Consider the following 19724-nt stretch of genomic DNA (forward strand, 5'->3'; position numbering starts at 1 on the left):
CAGCCTTATTAGAAAAACTAACCAATAAACTGAAACTGACACAGGGACAAATGGAAGAAGACGCCGTCACCCCGGTATGGCTCCCCTTTATCGCATACACAGCCCAACAAGACAATGACAAGAATCCGCCAACAGCATACGAATCAATATGGTTAACCTGATTCAAAAACACCCGCCCACCCCACTCACACATGAAAACAAAGTTCATCACAGCCAATCACACACAACCATACGCTAAGCCGACTCCAACCTCTCACCACCAAAGGAACACAAGCGAATGGTAGAGAGATCCCACACAAGTGACGCCGACACAAAACCCCACATATACATTAAGTAGAAGCATTGCCACGCGACCCCCCCCACTCACCATGCCCCCTCCCTTTCCCCCTTTTCTTCCTAATGCATCACTAATGTCTCCACAAATGAAACTGATCTGTAGGAAATGGATCTTGAAAAAAGAAACATTGTACATACTTTTGTAAACCAATAAACCTTTAATAAAATAGGTTAATGAAACAAAACAAAACAGATGGTTGAGCTGTTTGGAGGCTTGATGGTGAGCCGGTTTGTGGCTGTGTGCTCCGCTAGAGCCCACAGTCTGAGGGGTAGAAGCTACTGCTGAGAGGAAGTTGGAAGGAGTTGGAAACCATCAGCAGATATGCTTAGCTGATTGCAGCTTCCAGGACCTTGTGGACAGGGGAATTTGTGAGGGTGTTTGGTGGCAAGGCTTGCAGTGCTGCCTCAGGGGCACAGGAAGGTGAGGGTGCTGCTGCAAGGACTTGCCAGACCTGTGTCACGTTTATCTTCCTGCCGGAGAATGTGCAAAAGCACACCTGTGGCACCTTGCTGGAAGAGAAGGTACAGCAACTTGAGGTCCACCTAGTTGCCAGACTTGGAGCTTTGGGGCAAGCTGTGGAGTCCCTTGACAGAGCTGAGTGGACTGTGCTGGAACACCAACTTGGTTAGGTGCCCCTACAGAGATGGAAGATCACCCATAGCAGGAGACAAGGTGCCTGGAAGTACATGGCACAGGAGGACTGTCAGGAGCCAGGCCGACTCATTGGAGCTGCAAAATCAATTCCACGCCCTCACACCGTTTCTGGGCCAGAGGAGCTAGGACAGCAGTTGCTGACCTCAGAATGCACCAAGGTGGCTTCGAAAGGTACAGTGCCCAGAATGATTTCTGCCACACACACACCAGAGGAGGAGGAGATTGACTTAGAGGAGTCGTTTTTCATTTTGGATCTAAACCCTTCAGATCGAAGGCTACTGATTGTGGATGCTCTGACAACTCATATATTCTAAAACTTTAAACAACAAATCCCAGGAAACCTTACCAAATACTTTCTCAACATCAAACATTAAAGCCGCTTGTTTTTGTTGATGTGCGAGCAGCCACAGTGAATACAAAAATTCTGCCACTCCGCAGAGGTGAAAGAGATGTGGGGCACTGCTGGTGTCTCCCTACTGAGGTGGACAGAGGCAGCAGTTTGCAGAGGAAACAGAATGTCCTGGGAGGTGTGTTCGTCTTCCAGGTGCATAAATTCAAGATTTGGCAGAGAAGCTGCCAAGTCTTATAAAGCCCACTGGTCAACTACCTTTTCATTCACAATACCGCCGCACACAGCCTTCAACGTCTAACAAGGGACTCTGGGCAAGAAGCTGAAAGGTGGTGCGTTCATCATTTCTTCCTATTGAGGGCGGTGGCCCAGGGAGAGGAAATTACTGGAAACAAACCACTGGCCGTGCAAGTGGTGCCATCAGGAAGGGTTTGGCTAAAGCAAAAATCCCACCAAGACTTTGGTTGCAGAAGTCCTGGAAGGTGGTCATCACAGTCACCTGACTTGAACTCCATAGAAAACCTCTGGTGGGATCTGAAAAGGGCGGTTGAGGCATGCAAACCCAAGAATATTACTGAACTGGAGGCCATTGCTCATGAGATTCTTCAGCTGCCAGAAGCTGGTGTCTGGCTACACATCTCATTTGCAGCAGGTCATAGGAGCAAAATGCTGCTCTACTAAGTGCTAAAGATCCTTGACATTAAGTGTTTGAATAATAGTGAGACTGGATAAGCCTGTATAAGTTGCATTGTCAGCGGAATTTGGGGAAACCATTGGAAACATCCGTTGTGTTGTTTTTTCAATTGCCTTTCTTTGATTTGCTCATGGCAAACAGCTGAAAGTCTGTAAATTTTGATAATGAACCTGTTTTGCAATGGAGGTTGAATAATTTCAATTGCAACTGTATTTAGAGAGAAACAAGTGTGTAGAAGAAACTGAAAAATTGCATGATGCCTTCTGAGAACAGATGACCAAACATTTAAAAAGGAGATATCGTAGTTATCAGAGACTTGAGCTACCCCAAACTCTGTTGGAACTCAAATTCTTCCAAGAATGTAAGGTCCAATAAATTCACCCATTGCCTTGCTGATTATTTCATTTCCCAGGAAGATGGAAGGAGCAACAGGGAGATCGTTTATCTTGGACCTGATGCTCACAAACAGAGAGGAACTGCTCGAAGTACTGGGAAACTTGGGAGGAAGAGATCATGTCCTCCTGGGTTTTATGATACACAAACAAGGAAAAGCTGAGTGTAGTCAGACATGCACTCTGGACTTTAAGGCCAATTTCAAAAAGCTTAAGGAGCTCCAAGAGGAAGGGAGTCTAAAGCGGATGGGAGTTTCTTAAAGGTGAAATACTGAATGCCCAAATGCAGACAATCCAAACAAGATCGGAACATGGTATGGCTTAAGAGATCAGCTGAGAATTAACAAGGGCATTTATAAGAAATGGAAGTTGAAGGGTGAATGTCAGGCGGGCTAAAGCTCAGGCTTGCAAAAGAGCTAAACATAATAATAAAGGTTTCTTCAGCTATGTTCAAAGCAAGAGGAAGAACAAACAAGTGGTAGGTCCTCTCTGTGAAGAAGACTGAGAAATACTATTGACTAAGGGAAGGCAGAACTGCTCAACGCCAACTTTGCCTCTGTCTTCACCCCAAAGGAAAGCAGTGCCAAACCTGGCGGCAACAAAATAAATAATGTAAGGAAGGAGCTGCAGCCCAAGATAGAAAAAGAGGTGGTTCTATGTTTTTTATGATTTCTTCTTTGTGTGGATTCTTTGATGCTTAGTAAGGTCACCATTCCCACTGAAGCTCTTTCCACACTCTGTACATTTAAACGGTTTCTCCCCTGTGTGTGTTCTTTGATGTAAAGTAAGGTGAGCACTTTGACTAAAGCTCTTTCCACACTCCTTGCATAGGAACGGTTTTTCCCTTGTGTGGATTCTTTTATGCTTAGTAAGGTCACCAGACCCACAGAAGCTTTTTCCACACTCCGTACATTTAAATGGTTTCTCCCCTGTGTGTGTTCTTTGATGTAAAGTAAGGTGAGCATTCTGACTAAAGCGTTTCCCACACTCCTTGCATAGGAACGGTTTTTCCTTTGTATGGATTTTTTGATGCTTGATAAGGCCATCACCCCCACTGAAACTCTTTCCGCACTCTGGACACTTAAACTGTTTCTCCCCTGTGTGTGTTGTTTGATGCTGAGCAAGGTCACCACTCCCACTGGAGCTCTTTCCACACTCCAAAGATTTGAACTGATTCTCCCCTGTGTATGTTCTTTGATGAAAAGTAAGGTGAGCTCTTTGAGTAAAGCCCTTTCCACACTCCATGCATTTGAAGGGTTTCTCCCTTGTGTGGATTCTGAGATGCTTAGAAAGGTCACCGCTTCCAGTGAAACCTTTCCCACACTCCATACACTGAAACGGTTTCTCCCCTGTATGTGTTCTTTCATGTAAAGTAAGGTGAGCGCTCTGACTAAAGCATTTTCCACACTCCATGCACCTGAACGGTTTCTCCCTTGTGTGGATTCTCTGATGCTTAGAAAGGTCACCACGTCCAGTGAAACTTTTTCCACACTCGGTACATTCGAATGGTTTCTCCCCTGTGTGGATTCTATGATGCATGCTAAGGCTTCCACTATGGCTGAAGCTCTTTCCACACACCGTACATTTAAATGGTTTCACCTCTGTATGAATCCCATGAGTTCGGTAATGCATTTTTAATTGTGATCTATATCTAAATATTTCACCACACTCTGTACATTTGTTTTCTGTGTGATCTTTCTTTGAGATGAGGGGTTCAGGGACATCACTGTCCTGAGAAGCTGTGGATTTCTTTTTTGCTTTCTTTGACTTGTTTCTTTCATGATCTGGGGTTTCTATTTGATTTACAGACATTTCTTTTGATGCTTCGTGTTCTGAGTTTTCTGACGACACCACGGCGGATGTCTCCCCGCAATTCTCATTGTTCTGCCCACTGCCTGTTTCAGGGGAGGGAGAAAAAGGAAATGTCACTCAAACGGCAAGCAGAGATCTCGTTAGGGATTGAGCCCAGTTCTCTGCTTCTCTGATTTTGTCATTTTCAGAGTGGCTGGGGCAACGCAGCCAGATGGGTGGGGTAAAAATAAAATCATCATCATCATCACCATCATCATGATTAAGCATCTTCCATTTCTTCTCTTCATGCCTAGCTCAATCTGAGGTTAGCTTCTGAATATCCTACAGTCTCAAGACGGCAACAACACAAGCCCCTTCCTGCTCTATTTCTCACCTGGTTTCACTAAGCACAGGTGTGTCTCCTTTGATGCAATTGGGGTTGGGGTTGGAGGAGATAAGACATGAACAAGGCTGGGGAAGAGACCAAGCGGGGAACAAAGCGCTCGTCCCTTGGTTATGGTTTTGGCTGCGGTCAAAAGACACTAGTAAATTATAGGAGCACAGAAATCTGCCAGATACTCAGCCAGTACATCTTGTTTTTCTTTGATAATTGATAAAGCTTACAAACAAACAAAAAATCTCATTCCAAGGGAAATCAGAGCACCTCTCTTTCATTTGGGAGGAACATATCACCTATTGCTCGCTGCCCAGTTTGATTCAGGTAACTGGGATTTAATCAGGGTCACTCAGCTCTGCACCAATGATCATTCTTTTTAGAATGGTAATGCTGATATTTTATCAGGTTTTTATGTCATTAACCTCATTGATCTTCTTTTCTGATTAAGTCTGATTAAGTTTGATTAAGTTCTATGGAAGAAATGTCATTTCCATTTGCTGGAATGCTCACCCTTGTACACTAGACTGATACGACTAACTTCCTTAACGTGGCAGAAGTTAAAGAAGGAATCCAGCTGAAAAAGTTAACCGCCAGCTCGGTGTCTGCTGCGCAGAAATCAGGTGAAGATTTGTCCTCCAAACGAGAGCGAAACTGTGACACCTTCAGATCCCTGAGCGAAAACACAACCTACCTGCTGATGTCTCCCCTTCTTTGTCATCTTGGAGAAGCTGCTCTTGCCTTTCTTCCCAATACGAATTGAGGTCTGATTCTTTCAAGGAAAGAGAGAGCAGTTACTTTGGACCACAAAACATCCAGCCATTCCCAGTCAAGCCAAGTCTACGACCTCAAACCCAAGAGGGCCAATTTTGATCCCTTATTGACTAGCAAAAGGGCTCAGCATGAAGAAGAAGAAGAAGAAGAGTTTGGATTTGATATCCCGCTTTATCACTACCCGAAGGAGTCTCAAAGCGGCTAACATTCTCCTTTCCCTTCCTCCCCCACAACAAACACTCTGTGAGGTGAGTGAGGCTGAGAGACTTCAGAGAAGTGTGACTGGCCCAAGGTCACTCAGCAGCTGCATGTGGAGGAGCGGGGAAGCGAACCCAGTTCCCCAGATTACGAGACTACTGCTCTTAACCACTACACCACACTGGCTCTCTCTGGCTCACACATGAAACCTCTGTTGCAGGGATGAAGCTGCAGAACTTAGCAAAGCTAACTGTCTTGGTTTGGACTACAACGGCTCAAAACACAGAAAGCAAAAACCAGCTCCCGGAAGCCAGCCCTTCTTCCTCATCCACAGCAAGCCAAGGCTATGGGGTACTTCAAATTTACAATTTGAGATGAAGCATTTTCCCATGGAGATTCAAGCCACTGCAAGATTTCTGTGCTCACAGAATTGTAGAGTTGGAAGGGACCCTGAGGGTCATTTAGTCCAACCCCCTGCAATGCAGGAATCTTTTGCCTGACGTGGGGCTCAAACCCTTGAGCCCTGAGATTTAAGAGCCCCATGCTCTACCGACTGAGCTAATGGAGGAGAGGGAGAATGCTTTTGGAAGCTGAACGTCTGACAGGACTTCTGAACGTTTTGGAAGTCGAACGGACTTCCAAACGTATTCCATTCGACTTCCGAGGTACCACTGTAATAGTATTCATAATAAATCTTGGGGTTACATGCGAAAGCAGAAGTTTTGCAACCGTTTGCTCTTAAGACTTCACCAAATGTACTGGTTTTCTCTGGGAACACCAGGAACCACAGGTGGGCAAGATGTTCTTTACCATGGGTAGGCAAACTAAGGCCTGGGGGCCGGATCCAGCCCAATCGCCTTCTAAATCTGGCCTGCAGACAGTCTGGGAATCAGCGTGATTTTACATGAGTAGAATGTGCCCTTTTATTTAAAATGCATCTCTGGGTTATCAGTGGGGCCTGCCTGGTGTTTTTACATGAGTAGAATGTGTGCTTTTGTTCAAAATGCATATCTGGGTTATTTGTGGGGCATAGGAATTCATTTTTATTTTCAAAATATAGTCCGGCCCCCCACAAGGTCTGAGGGACAGTAGACCGGACCCTTGCTGAAAAAGTTTGCTGACCCCTGTTCTTAACGCTAAGCTCCTGCTTGTGGGCTTCCCCACAGACATTTTCTTGGGATGAACAGGATACTACCGTGAACAAGACACTGGGCTGGGGGGTCACTGGATTGGACCAGTTATTCCTCCACTGCATGCAGAAATAGGTTTCCTTACCCAGAGAGGTCACTGTCTCGTAATTCTCCTCCATGACTTCCCTGTTCAGAGCTCTTTGGCTTGGATCCAGCAGTGCACATTCCTCCTCTGTGAAACGCACGGCCACCTCCTCAAAGGTGACCAGACCCTGGAAGAAGAAGAAGGAAATATCGCTTCTCTTAGATCCCTTCCCTACTCGACATAAAGGGAGGCAGAGTTGCCTCGTCCCTCGTCCCCATTGCTCTTTCCCTACCTGCGGGCGCTGCTTGGCCCCTCTTTCCACTCCATCCCTAAGAAGAGAGGGTCCAGGTTGTGCCTCTGACGCCATTGTGCTGCCTTCGGAAGGAGATGGAGGATAAGGAGGCAGAAACTGGGCCGCACCTCAACGAAGGGAGCAGCTCTCAAGTGGTCCCTGCAGGGGAAAGAAAGGGGAGGGGAAGTATTAAATCAATTCAATTTATATCACGATTTAAATCACTAGTCAGTAAGACTTGATTTAAATCTTTTTTCTTTTTTTTTTGGTGGTATAATCTTAATATTTACAATTCATTTTTGGAATAATAAATTCTCAGAGTAGGTTTTACAGTTATATCAAAAAATACTGATTTGGTTATACTATTAGAAATACATAGACTGATAATTTCCATAGTAACAATTTATGTAACTAAAACAACAACAACAATAATAGTAATAATAATAATTTATTCTTCCAACCAAATATTAAAATACAGTAATACATCAAACATTAAAAGCTTCCCTAAACAGGGCTGCCTTCAGAATATAACATTATAGCATATGTATCCACGTTTGTTAACTGCTGTGGTTAAACACTTTAAAAAAACACACCTTAGACTGAGTTATAGCACACATGAAAAACTTAAAACAAATCCTTATTTCCTGATGAATAGCCTTTGGACTATAATGGAACCTGAAAAGAAAACGATCTTTAGAAAAAGATTTTCCCTCCAAAACATTTTATTTAAAAAATCCAAATAAAATTAAAAAACCCCAACCTACGACCCTGAGAGTAAGAGGCCTCATGCTCTACCAACTGAGCTATCCCTGTGCACCCCCCCCCCGCAAAGATGCTCTGCATCCCTGTTCTAACCATTTTACAGTGTTGTTGAGAGAGCAACGTGGAGGTGTTGCATCTTATCCTCAAACTAAATCTCAGGAGGAGCTCTGGACCAGTCTCTTCAATGCAAGAAACAGCAGCAAAACTCCCTGGGGCAGGGTGTTATTTATTCCCCCCCCCCCAAGTCCAGCTGGGGCAGGGGCATTTTACTTATCTCCCCGATTAAGAACTCAATACAGTGGTACCTCGGGTTACATACGCTTCAGGTTACAGACTCTGCTAACCCAGAAATATTACCTCGGGTTAAGAACTTTGCTTCAGGATGAGAACAGAAATCGAGCTCCGGCGGCAGCAGGAGGCCCCATTAGCTAAAGTGGTGCTTCGGGTTAAGAACATTTTCAGGTTAAGAACGGACCTCCGGAACGAATTAAGTTCTTAAACCAAGGTACCACCGTAGTTTAGTATGGGAGCACAAACAATTAATTATTGAGGCTGCCGGAACATCACCTGGCTGTGAGTGTGAAGGCCGCTCCCAGCAAGGCCCCTCCACCTGGCCTAGGGGATGAGCCCCACACTCACCAGCCCCACTGAAGACCCTCCTCATGAGGCTGGAGGAACATCGCCCGGCTGTGGGGCGCAAAGGCTGCTCCCCTGGCCTAGGGGGCTGGGCCCACACTCACCAGCCCCACTGAAAAGGCTCCTCATGAGGCCGGACGAACATCGCCCGGCTGTGGGGCGCAAAGCCTGCTCCCTGCAAGGCCCCTTCCACTTGGCCTAGGGGGCTGGGCCCACACTCACCAGCCCCACTGAAGAGGCCCCTGAGGCTGGAGGAACATCGCCTGGCTATTGTTTTATTGATTTAATATGCTGTAAACCGCTTTTGAGATTTTCATTAAAAATATTAAGCGGTATATAAATATTTATTTATTCTTATTTATTGAATTTGCATACTGCCCTAAACCCGCAGGTATCAGGGCAGTTACAGCATAAAATCACAAAAATACATAACCAAAACAAAAGCAATCCAATAAACGCCCCCTTCCCCAACATATTTTAACAGGAACTTTGGAACTCCCTGCCTATGGATATCAGAGGTGCCTTCCCTGCATTTCTTGCTAAAGGCATTCTTATTCAGTCAAGCCTACCAGATGTTCAGAAAGTTTGTATGAGTTTTAATTTGCCGTAGTCTATTCTACTGTGGTTTTAACTGTTTGCATGTTTGAAATGATTGTTGTAATTTTTTCTTAAGTGATAATTTTACGGTGTTTTCTTTTTTTGTAAATTGCCTTGGGGTTTCCCCCCCCCAAAAAAAAAACACACACACCAAGAGGTTTATAAATTCTGTTCAATGAAGAAATCTCCTCCAGCCTTGACTCTTTGTCAAGACAGAGCAAAGGAATCTCACGTGGCCAGTTTGCCATTGTCTTATTACTCACAGGCTATTATCTCCTCCAAAGGCCATTTCTATTCTTTTGAGTTGGGGGCTACAAAAGCAGAGCAGGAAACCCTGTTTCCTTCCTCTATAACAAAGATTTACCTCCCCCACCCCCACCAACAAGACCTGGGTTGATCTCTACAGAGAGGTGAAGGCAGCTCCAGAGAGGATCTGTTCTAGAGTTGGAAGGGGGCACCTCCGAGGGTCATCTAGTCCAACCCCTGCGATGCAGGAATCTCAGCTAAAGCATGCATAGCAGAGGGCAGAATCTATGGATTCCCAGAGGGAAAAGGGGAACGGGGTTCCCTGTTTTCCACTCGTCATAACAACATCTCAACTAGGGCCAGGGCCTTTTCAGTACTGGCCCCGACTTGGTGGAACGCTCTGTCACGAGAGACCAGGGCCCTGCGGGACTTGACATCTTTCCGCAGGGCCTGCAAGACAGAGCTGTTCCGCCTGGCCTTTGGTTTGGACTCAGTCTGACCCTTCTGTTTCCCTCCCCTTATGGTTTTGATCTATGGGCTACTTTTAAAATGAGGCTGCATTTTAAATTACATTTTAACCTGTATTTTAAATTGGTTTTATGTTTATGTTAAATTATGTTTTTACTGTAATTTTGCTGGTGTTAGCCGCCCTGAGCCCGGCTCTGGCCAGGGAGGGTGGGTTATATATATAATTTATTATTATTATTATTATTGAGAGCCAATGGCCTATCCAGCCCAGCACCCAATTCTCACAGAAGCCAACCAGATGCCCGTGGGAGACAAGCCATCAGCATTCGAACACAAGGCCACTCTCCCCTCCTGCTGGCATTCAACGTGGGGCACCAGAGCACAACCTCCCAGGCTGGCAGCCCATTGATAGCCTTACCATCCCATGAGTTTGTCTCAATTCTCTTTCAATGCCACCCGAGGGTGGCCCATCGCTGCCTCCCACCCCGGGGGCGGGGAGCGCAGTGGCGTAGCGTGGGAGGTGCAGGGGGGCCCGGCGGCAACATCTGGGGGTTAGGGTTAGGGGGTGCAAATCCACTTGCCTTGCCCCGGGTGCTGACAACCCACGCTACGCTGCTGGGGGAGCGAGTTCCACAGTTTGACTCTGCACTGCATGTAGATGATCAAAGAACTGTAAAGTTGGGAGGGACAGCCACCCCCCAGGTTCATCTTGTCCAGCCTTTCTCAACCTGTGGGTCCCCAGATGTTGTTGGACTACAACTCCCATCACCCCTAGCTAGCAAGGCCAGAGCTCAGGGATGATGGGAGTTGTAGTCCAACAACATCTGGGGACCCACAGATTGAGAACCACTGAGTCAACCCCCTGCAATGCAATAGGCAGCCTTGCAACCTTGCCCTTATCAGCACCCCCCTCTAACCAACTGGGATGCTTTAGCTGAGATTCGTGCATTGCAGCGGGTCAGACTAGATGGCCCTTGGGGGATCCCTTCCCGTTTCTACGATTCCTGAAACTTCCAACTTGCAGCTTTTTTGCGGGGTGGGGCGCGCAGCGGATCCACAGTTCTAGCACTGCGGAAGAGGGAGAAAAACTTTCCCCCCTCCGTGCCATGCTTGGTTCTACAAACTTCTCTAAACTGCAAAGTCCCAACACGTGTCGACCTTTTTCCACTCTCCCACCTCCCAAACTTCCCCCCTCCCTCCTCCTCTCCCGGATGCCCGGTTTGCATATTTGGCATGGGGAGGGATGCAAATATCCCCCGACCACCCATAATATCTCCCCCCAAATATGTTGCACCTTTCTGAATTCTTCCCTCTGCAGCCACCTCGCCTCCTTACCAAAGCCTCTCCTCCGCGTGTGGCTGCAGAGAAACAACGCGCGCCCCCCCCCCCCGCCCCGTTCCCAGATAATAGCCGCTCCCGCCTCCTCTGAAACTTCCTGTCTCTCTAGGAAGACGAGCTCCTCGTCCCACGTTGGGGAAGGAGTGGCCATGGGTTCCCACACCTGTGCGGGCAACCTGAACGGGATCTGAAGTGTTTGGTAGAATCTAAGAATTGGAAGGGACCCCCAAAGTCATCTAGTCCAACCCCCCTGCAATGCAGGACTCTTCCACCCAACACTGGCCATGAAGAGTCTCTTTTAGGTATACATAATTGATCAGGTTGCCATATTTCAAAAAGTGAAAATCTGAATAATAATAATAATAATAATAATAATAATAATAATAATAATAAATGTACCCTGCCCTACCCGGCTGCAGCCGGGCTCAGGGCAGCTAACATCATAAAACTAACACAGTATAGGTAAAGGTAAAGGGACCCCTGACTCTGGGGTTGCGGCGCTCATCTCGCTTTACTGGCCGAGGGAGCCGGCGTACAGCTTCCGGGTCATGTGGCCAGCAGGACTAAGCCGCTTCTGGAGAACCAGAGCCACGCACGGAAACGCCGTTTACCTTCCCGCCGGAGCAGTACCTATTTATCTACTTGCACTTTGACGTGCTTTTGAACTGCTAGGTTGGCAGGAGCAGGGACTGAGCAACGGGAGCTCACCCCTTCGCAGGGATTCGAACCGCCGACCTTCTGATCGGCAAGTCCTAGGCTCTGTGGTTTAGACCACAGCGCCACCCGCGTCCCTTAACACAGTATACAAAGCACATAAAAACAGGCAATCAATTAATTAAAATACATCTCAAAATTAATTCAGAACAAATTAAAATCTGGACAGATGGCAGTCCACAGGTAAAATTGAGAGTGGGATACATGGGTGTAGCCAGGATTTTTGTGGGGGGGGGGGCAAAGAACCTCAGTTTGCTATGATTTTTTTTATATTTTTAATGATTTATAGGAGAGGCTTGGCTATGCCCATATCTGGACAAAAAAAAATGTTAAGCTTTTCTTAAGCAAAATAATGCACAAACAAAAACAACCCTTTACTTCCAACATGGCTACCATATGCCTGGGTTTTCCCTGACATTTAAAACGGAAATTCTGCCCAGACACCATTTTTGGTTGATGGACCCTGGCTACGTCCGGGAAATTCCAGAAGTATGGCAGCCCTACTAGTGAACAGAATTTTTTTTTTATGTAAGCTAGCCCAGTTGCAATTAAAATTAATGGAATACTGTATGCAGAAATGGCAAAACTCACTGGAAGGATAAGAAATCAAGCAGAGAGACTTTTAAAAAATAGAATGGGGGGAAATTATCGTCTGTTTGGCAGCACATTGTAAACAAATTAAAACATTGGGAGGACTGATATAAACCCGTGCAGTAAGAGACAAGGGAAAGGAAATAAGGGAAAATTTGCACATATATTTGAACTGGATATGCAGTGATAAAAAGATATGAAATAAATATCCTCCACAGAAAGGCGGGGAGGGAAATCGAGAGGGAGGTAAATTAGATTTGTAAAGATTGTTTTTCTGGTTTTGTAAAAGCTGTAAATAGGGGAAAAAATAACAGAATGAAATGAAGAGTCTCATGCTCTACCAACTGATCTAAATAAAAATAAAAATAAAAATAATAAAAAACAAATCATTTGTACCCGGGAAATCTGGCTGGGTTTCCCCAGCCACTCTGGGTGGCTTCCAACAAAATATTAAAAATATGGTAAAACATTGAACATTAAAAACTTCCCTAAATCTCTTTAAGTATCAAAGTAACTGGCAAGGTCTGTTACTGCAATCTGTAGCACTTGTCTTCTAGCAGCTTGAAATAGCCCACCTACCTTAATATACAATTTCAGTAAAATTATAATAATTCCAATACAACAACAATTTTTACATCCCACCCATCTGGCTGGGTTGTCCCAGCCCCTCTGGGCGGCTTCCAACACATGGTTGAAGTTACCAGAGCTGATGACACCCGTCTGTTCTTTGTATTAGTTGGAAGGGCAGAGGAAGGGGTCTGTGACTCCTGAACTGGCAAGAGAGGTTATGGTGAGATCCTGAGGGCCCTGACTTGGAAAGAATATCCCACCCTCTTTTGAGTTTTACCCAGGCTGAAAGGTGTCCCTGAGCTCCGATAGAATGCCTCTCGCTGACCTGGAAGAAGGCTGAAGAGCGTTGGGCAATTGTGCGCAGAAACCCAGTACAAAAGGGGAAATTTACATCTGTTGCATCATGTTGCCGGGAATCAAGCTCTTTGTGAAATCCATACAGCAACCTTGAGAGGAGAATTGCTTTCTGATAACAGAGAAAAGGAAAGGAGCTGAGCAGGCAAAACGTAAGTTTGAACTGGGAGTCGGTGCCTGCTAATAATAATAATAATAATAATAATAATAATAATAATACCACCAATTACACGCCCTCTTAAACAATCCAGTAGTAAAATCAGCAGCAACTAGACCCCTGATAACCTTCGAAAACCTCCTCCTGACAAGAAAGGGACACAGCAAAGGGATGGTATCCACAATATACAAAATACTACTCCAAAACCCCACAAACCCGTAATCACCAGCCCCACTGAAGAGGCTCCTCATGAGACTGGAGGAACATCACCCGGCTAATGTGTTATTGATTTAATATGCTGTAAACCGCTGTGGTCTAAACCACTGAGCCTGGAGCTTGCCAATCAGAAGGTCGACGGTTCTAATCCCTGTGATGGGGTGAGCTCCCATTGCTTGGTCCCTGCTCCTGCCAACCTAGCAGTTCAAAAGCACGTCAAAGTGCAAGTAGATAAATAAGTACCACTCTGGTGGGAAGGTAAATGGCGTTTCCATGCACTGCTCTGGTTTCGCCAGAAGCGGCTTCGTCATGTATTATTTTACTGTTGTTAGCTGCTTTGAGCCCAGCTCCGGCTGGGGAGGGCAGGATATAAATAAAATTTTATTATTTTATTATTATTATTATGCTATCTGCGGACAAACCCTGGCTCCCTCGGCCAATAAAGCGAGATGAGTGCCACAACCCCAGAGTCATCCGCAACTGGACTTAACTGTCAGGGGTCCCTTTACCTTAAACCGCTTTGAGATTTTTATTAAGAATATAAAGTGGTGTATAAATTAATAAATGAAATAATTTTTTAAAAAACAACATGTCATGTGACAAAGACATATGAGAGCAGAAGCAGCAAAGCAGGCTGGGAAGTGCTGGTGTAGCACCCTGCTTGTGGTTGACGCTTAGCTGGAATGAAATATTCAACGCAGCAATAGAGAAATTAAAATAATAATTTATTTGTCAGACAAATAAATGATAGGCACAGTGGTATATGGTTACCAAAGCTCTGCCCACTCCAGCCCTGATGGCCAGCACTTATATTTTCTCAGCCCAGCCCCCTTGCTCCTCCTTTGGCTGCCTCTGTCCAATCAGCCTGGTTGAAATTCCTATTGGCTGTTTGCTAGAACCAATCATAAAAGATACACCCATTTCCTATTACCTTTTATGGGAGACAAAGAGCTATATTTCCTTCTATCCATAAATGGCAGACAAGTAGCCATATATCTTACATTTGCCTCGACAAGGCACCTTAATTACCAGATCACCTTTTGCCCTTGTTGCCCCTCCATTCCAAAATAGATGGCTAAAATAGATGGCTCATTCTGTCTTACATTTTGTCTTAAACAGGGATCTTGGGTTCACATTCTCACACACCATCAATGAAATAAGAATCTAACATAAGAATCTAACATTTCTTACTTTCTAAATCCTTTGCATAATTACATTTGAGCCAACAAATCTCATACATTAACATAGATAGCTTTTTAGAAGAAAAGGCATTTTCAAAGTAAAACTCTTCAATTTACACCCCCCTTTCCCGGCCGGCTGCTTTTCCCATTAGCTCTTGCCCTTTAACCTTAGGAAAATGTGGCTAGTCTCTAACGGGAGGCACATGGTATTATTTTCTGTTAAACAATAAATCCTACTATTTACTAACTCTTAATTAGTGTTTTTGCAGCTTGATTGTATTCTGTTAATATGTAGGGTCAGTGTAACCTTTGCTCCCAGCCTATAATTCCCTTTTACAACTTTGAGAATTTTGGCTCCTGCTATAAATCAGGGGGGCCCTTGTCCAGGAGGATAAACATCTGCCAAAGTCCTTAGCCAGCTGGTTTTCTGCCTGGCATGAAACATCTTTAAGCTCATTTTAAAATACAGGCCTTGATCAGATGCCTCACTGGGACTGCACAATCATTTGGGCCTACTAAAGTTATTCAGGCCTAACTGCTAACTGCTGAGTCACTCCGACATGTGACTCATTCTCCTTATAAGCTACTTATAAGCCATTTTATACTTATAAGCCATTTTCTCTCTGTGTTCCCAGTAAGATTTCAGTCAGAGTCAGTCTGCCTCAGTTGTGAGCAGAGTCAGTATGTAATCTCAGTCAAACTGTTTGGAACCATGTTGTTTATGAAGAAGTTTATTTTAACTCAGTAAAGCTCTTATTGCTGCACTTAAAAACACTGCATTATTCATTTACGCTGCGTGTCACAACAATGTTGTGAGGACGACATAGGCTATGAGATGAACCCTCCTCAGTGGACCAGAATGTGGTCCAATCCCCCCTTTAAATCCATATAAACGAAAGGAAAGAACTCACTCTAAAACTCACAAGAATCCACCAACAGCTTTTGAATCAATATGGTTAACCTGATTCAAAAACACCTGCCCACCCCACTCACACATGAAAACAAAGTTCACCACAGCCAATCGCAATCAAGCAACCACACCCTAGGCCAACCCCCTCTCTCAACAAAAGCGAACCTGCAGGAGGGACACTGACACAAAACCCCACACATAAAGTAAAATAGAAACATCACCACCCAACCCCACTCACCATTTCCCCCTCCACCTCTTCCCCCCTTTTCTTCCTAATGCAACACTAATGTCTCAACAAATGAAACTGATCTGAAAAAAGAGACATTGCACATACAGTCATACCTTGGGTTACAGATGCTTCAAGTTGCATTTTTTGGGGTTAAAGGTAAAGGGACCCCTGACCATTAGGTCCAGTCGTGACCGACTCTGGGGTTGTGGCGCTCATCTCGCTTTACTGGCCGAGGGAGCCGGAGTATGGCTTCCGGGTCACGTGGCCAGCATGACTAAGCCGCTTCTGGTGAACCAGAGCAGCACATGGAAACACCCTTTACCTTCCCGCCAGAGCGGTACCTGTTTATCTACTTGCACTTTGACGTGCTTTCGAACTGCTAGGTTGGCAGGAGCAGGGACCGAGCAATGGGAGCTTAGCCTGTCGCAGGGATTCGAACCGCCGACCTTCTGATCGGCAAGTCCTAGGCTCTGTGATTTAACCCACAGCGCCACTCGAGTCCCTTCTTCTTCTTCTTTTTGGGGGGGGGTTATGGACCGCCAAAACCCGTAAGTACCAGAATGGGTTACTTCCAGGTTTCGGCAGCCGTGCATGCGCAGAAGCACTAAATCACGCTTTGCACATGCACAGAAGCACCGAATTGCAACCTGCGTGTGCGCCAATGCGGGGTGCAAACGCTGTGGATCCCACACGGATCACATTCGCAACCCGAGCGTCCACTGTACTTTTGTAAACCAAGAAAAACTTTTAAAAAAATACAACAACAGTATCCCGCCCATCTGACTGGTTTGCTGCAGCCACTCTGTATGGCTTTCAAGATATATCAACATAATAAAACATCTAGCCATCTAGCCCACCCGCTTCAACGCAGGAATACACATTATACATTAAAACGCTTCCCTATACAGGGCTAACTTCAGGTATCTTCTGGAGGTTATATAGTTACTCATCTCCTTGACATCTGATGGAAGGGTGCCACTACCAAGAAGGCCCTCTGCCTAGTTCCCTGTAACTCCACTTCTTTCAGTGAGGGAACCGCCAGAAGGCCCTCGTTGTTAAGGTCTTAGGTTTCTGCCTAATCCAAATTTTCCCTCTTTCCGCTTCCTCAATTTTCAGGCAATGAGAACTGCAAGGAGTCCCCTGTGGTGCCATCGGAACCAACTGAGCAGGAGTCTGCAAAAGAGCCATTTGGTTTCCTGTGTGCTGCCTTTGTCAAATCGAAGAACAGGATGAAGAAATCTGCTCCTTCTCCAGATCCCGACCCAAAGGCACCCCTGATCCTACAAGATCATCCTAAGTGGAAGGAAAAAGGAAAATGTGTGATGTCCAAGAAAACATTCAGGGACGATTTGAATGGGCATCATCAAACCCACCAAGAGGAGAAACCACATAACGGCACAGAATGCAGAAAAAGTTTCAGTGACAATGGCGATCTTGGCCCACATCAGAGAACCCACACCGGTGAAAGATCCTAGAAGTGCCTGCTGTGTGGGAAAAGATTCAGCCAGAGCTACAACCTCACGTCGTACTGGAGGACCCACACAGGGGAGAAGCCATACGGATGCGTCGAGTGTGGGAAAAGCTTCAGTCGTAGCACGACCCTCATTTCGCACCAAATAACCCATACAGGAGAGAAGCCGTATAAGTGTAAGGAGTGCGGGAAGAGTTTCAGCAGTAGCGAAAGGCTCAGTAGACACCAGAGGACTCACACGTTAAAGAAACATGATCTGTGGAGGGTGGAAAGAGCTTCAGTTGGAGAGTGCATCATATTGGACATCAGAGAATCCTTGCAGCAGAGGAAGCATTTAAATGCTTGGATATCTTACTAAGCAGGGAAGAAGACAGATTCAGCAAATGCTCAACTCTATGGCTAAAACAACAATAAAAAAACAACAACCAGGATGGATATTCTCTACCCCAAAGTCAGAATAAGTATTCTCAACCCATAGAATCATAAAATTGTTGAGTTGGAAGGGACTCCGAGGGTCATCTAGTCTAACTTTTCCAGCTGCACTGGCTCCTGGTGGAGTACAGGGTCAGATTTAAGGTGCTGGTTTTGACCTTTAAAGCCCTTCATGGCCTAGGACCCCCGTACCTACGGGACCGCCTCTCCTGGTATGCCCCACGGAGAGCCTCAAGGTCCATAAATAGCAACACCCTAGAAGTCCCTAGAAGGTCAAAAGCAGCACCTTAAATCTGACCCTGTACTTCACCGGGAGCCAGTGCAGTTTGAAAAGCACTGGGTGAATATGCTCCCATGGCAGAGACCCCGTGAGGAGCCTCACTGCAGCATTCTGCACCTGCTGCAGTTTCTGGGACAGCTTCAAGGGCAGCCCCGCATAGAGCGAATTACAGTAGTCAAGCCTGGATGTGACCATCGCATGGATCACTTAATCTTATTATTAAGTTGTATTTTAATTAATTGCTTTTATAGCTGGTGTTAGCCGCCTTGAGCCCGGTCTTGACTGGGGAGGGCAGGGTATAAATAAAATTTATTATTATTATTAGCTTTTTGTGTTGCATCATTGCATACACCACCCTGGCATTTTGTGATATTGCGGTAAAAGCATGGGTCGAATAAAACAGAACATTGACATGTGTAATTAAATATTTCCCTTTCTGATGTCAAACTCTTTTTTGCCTCCCCCTCCCAAAAAACAAAAACAAAGTGAGCTTGCTGCCATCCCATTTCTCAGATTATTGAAAAGAAAGAACAGTTTAGACCAAACTTTTTTGGCCACCGACTTCTTGCTTCCATACAGTCATCCCCGGTGCCACTGTGCCCTATGAAAAAAGCGTTATTTGGAATAGGTAAACTTTATTTGCATTAGCCAACGGCCATAGCAAGTTATTCGGAATAGTGGTTTGCATGTCCCACAAAGGAAGATAACACAATAAAATTCAGAACAGTAAGGATTAATTGCACATTTATTCAAAATCCAATAATTAATTAATTCAACCAAACTGATGAATTTGATCTGGTGATGCTAGCTTTTCAAAGTCTATGATAGTTATTTACATCTCCAGTAGGTAAAGGTAAAGGACCCCTGGATGGTTAAGTCCAGTCAAAGGCGGCTATGGGGTTGCGGCGCTCATCTCGCTTTCAGGCCGAGGGAGTCGGCATTTGTCTGCAGACAGTTTCCCAGGTGGTGTGGCCAGCATGACTAAACCGCTTCTGGCGCAACAGGACGCCGTGACGGAAACCAGAGCACACAGAAATGGCATTTACCTTCCCGCTGCAGCAGTACCTATTTATCTACTAGCACTGGCGTGCTTTCAAACTGCTAGGTTGACACGGGCTAGGACAGAGCAACGGGAGCTCACCCCGTCGCGGGGATTCGAGCCGCCGACCTTCTGATCAACAAGCCCAAGAGGTTCAGTGGTTTAGACCTCAGCATCACCTGCTGCCTCGTCTCTAGTGTGGCTCCCTAGGTAATCCCATTGCCCGCCCCAGGGGGGCACTACCACCCTATTTAGGATCTGGATGGAGCATTTTTTGATTGGGAGTGAGGAAGCACCTTGAGGCATTTGGGCAAGGAGGCAAGTAGAGGAGTTAAAAATTCTAAAAAGCTTCATTTGCTGGAAATGTTTTGGTTGGCTCAACCCATTAAGAAAAACACAAATCCCAGACTACGGCACATTACGGTGCTGGGTGACCAGCCCTT

General features: G+C 45.6%; 1 protein-coding gene across 4 annotated transcripts; it reads right to left on the minus strand.

The window, feature by feature from the left end:
- Positions 1-474: 474 nt before the first annotated feature.
- Positions 475-13493, minus strand: LOC310837644 (uncharacterized protein). 4 transcript variants are annotated; one of them, XM_083724560.1, is made up of 6 exons: positions 11094-11166; positions 7684-7765; positions 7091-7249; positions 6859-6985; positions 5306-5383; positions 475-4321 (listed from the first exon to the last, which is right to left on the minus strand). In XM_083724560.1, exons 3-6 carry the CDS (start codon positions 7163-7165, stop codon positions 3090-3092), a joined length of 1512 nt encoding a protein of 503 aa, XP_083580686.1. In that variant the 5' UTR covers positions 7166-7249; positions 7684-7765; positions 11094-11166; the 3' UTR covers positions 475-3089. The 4 variants fall into 4 exon arrangements, with proteins under 4 accessions (XP_083580686.1, XP_083580688.1, XP_083580687.1 ...); XM_083724562.1 differs by lacking the exons at positions 7684-7765; positions 11094-11166 and adding an exon at positions 13290-13493; XM_083724561.1 differs by lacking the exon at positions 7684-7765 and having other exon boundaries at positions 11135-11200.
- Positions 13494-19724: the final 6231 nt, after the last annotated feature.

This window comes from Podarcis gaigeae, assembly GCF_964106915.1.
Source record: "Podarcis gaigeae genome assembly, chromosome: 2".
NCBI classification, from domain to species: domain Eukaryota; kingdom Metazoa; phylum Chordata; class Lepidosauria; order Squamata; family Lacertidae; genus Podarcis; species Podarcis gaigeae.

What these genes read in the sequence shown, in the direction of transcription:
- LOC310837644 (XM_083724562.1), bottom strand. Translation starts at nt 7,165, where the DNA reads ATGGCGTCAGAGGCACAACCTGGACCCTCTCTTCTTAGGGATGGAGTG. An exon ending in GGGCCAAGCAGCGCCCGCAG is followed by an intron (nt 6,986 to 7,090) that starts GTAGGGAAAGAG and finishes TTCTTCTTCCAG; the next exon opens with GGTCTGGTCACCTTTGAGGA. An exon ending in AGAAGGGGAGACATCAGCAG is followed by an intron (nt 4,322 to 5,305) that starts GTAGGTTGTGTT and finishes CCCCTGAAACAG; the next exon opens with GCAGTGGGCAGAACAATGAG.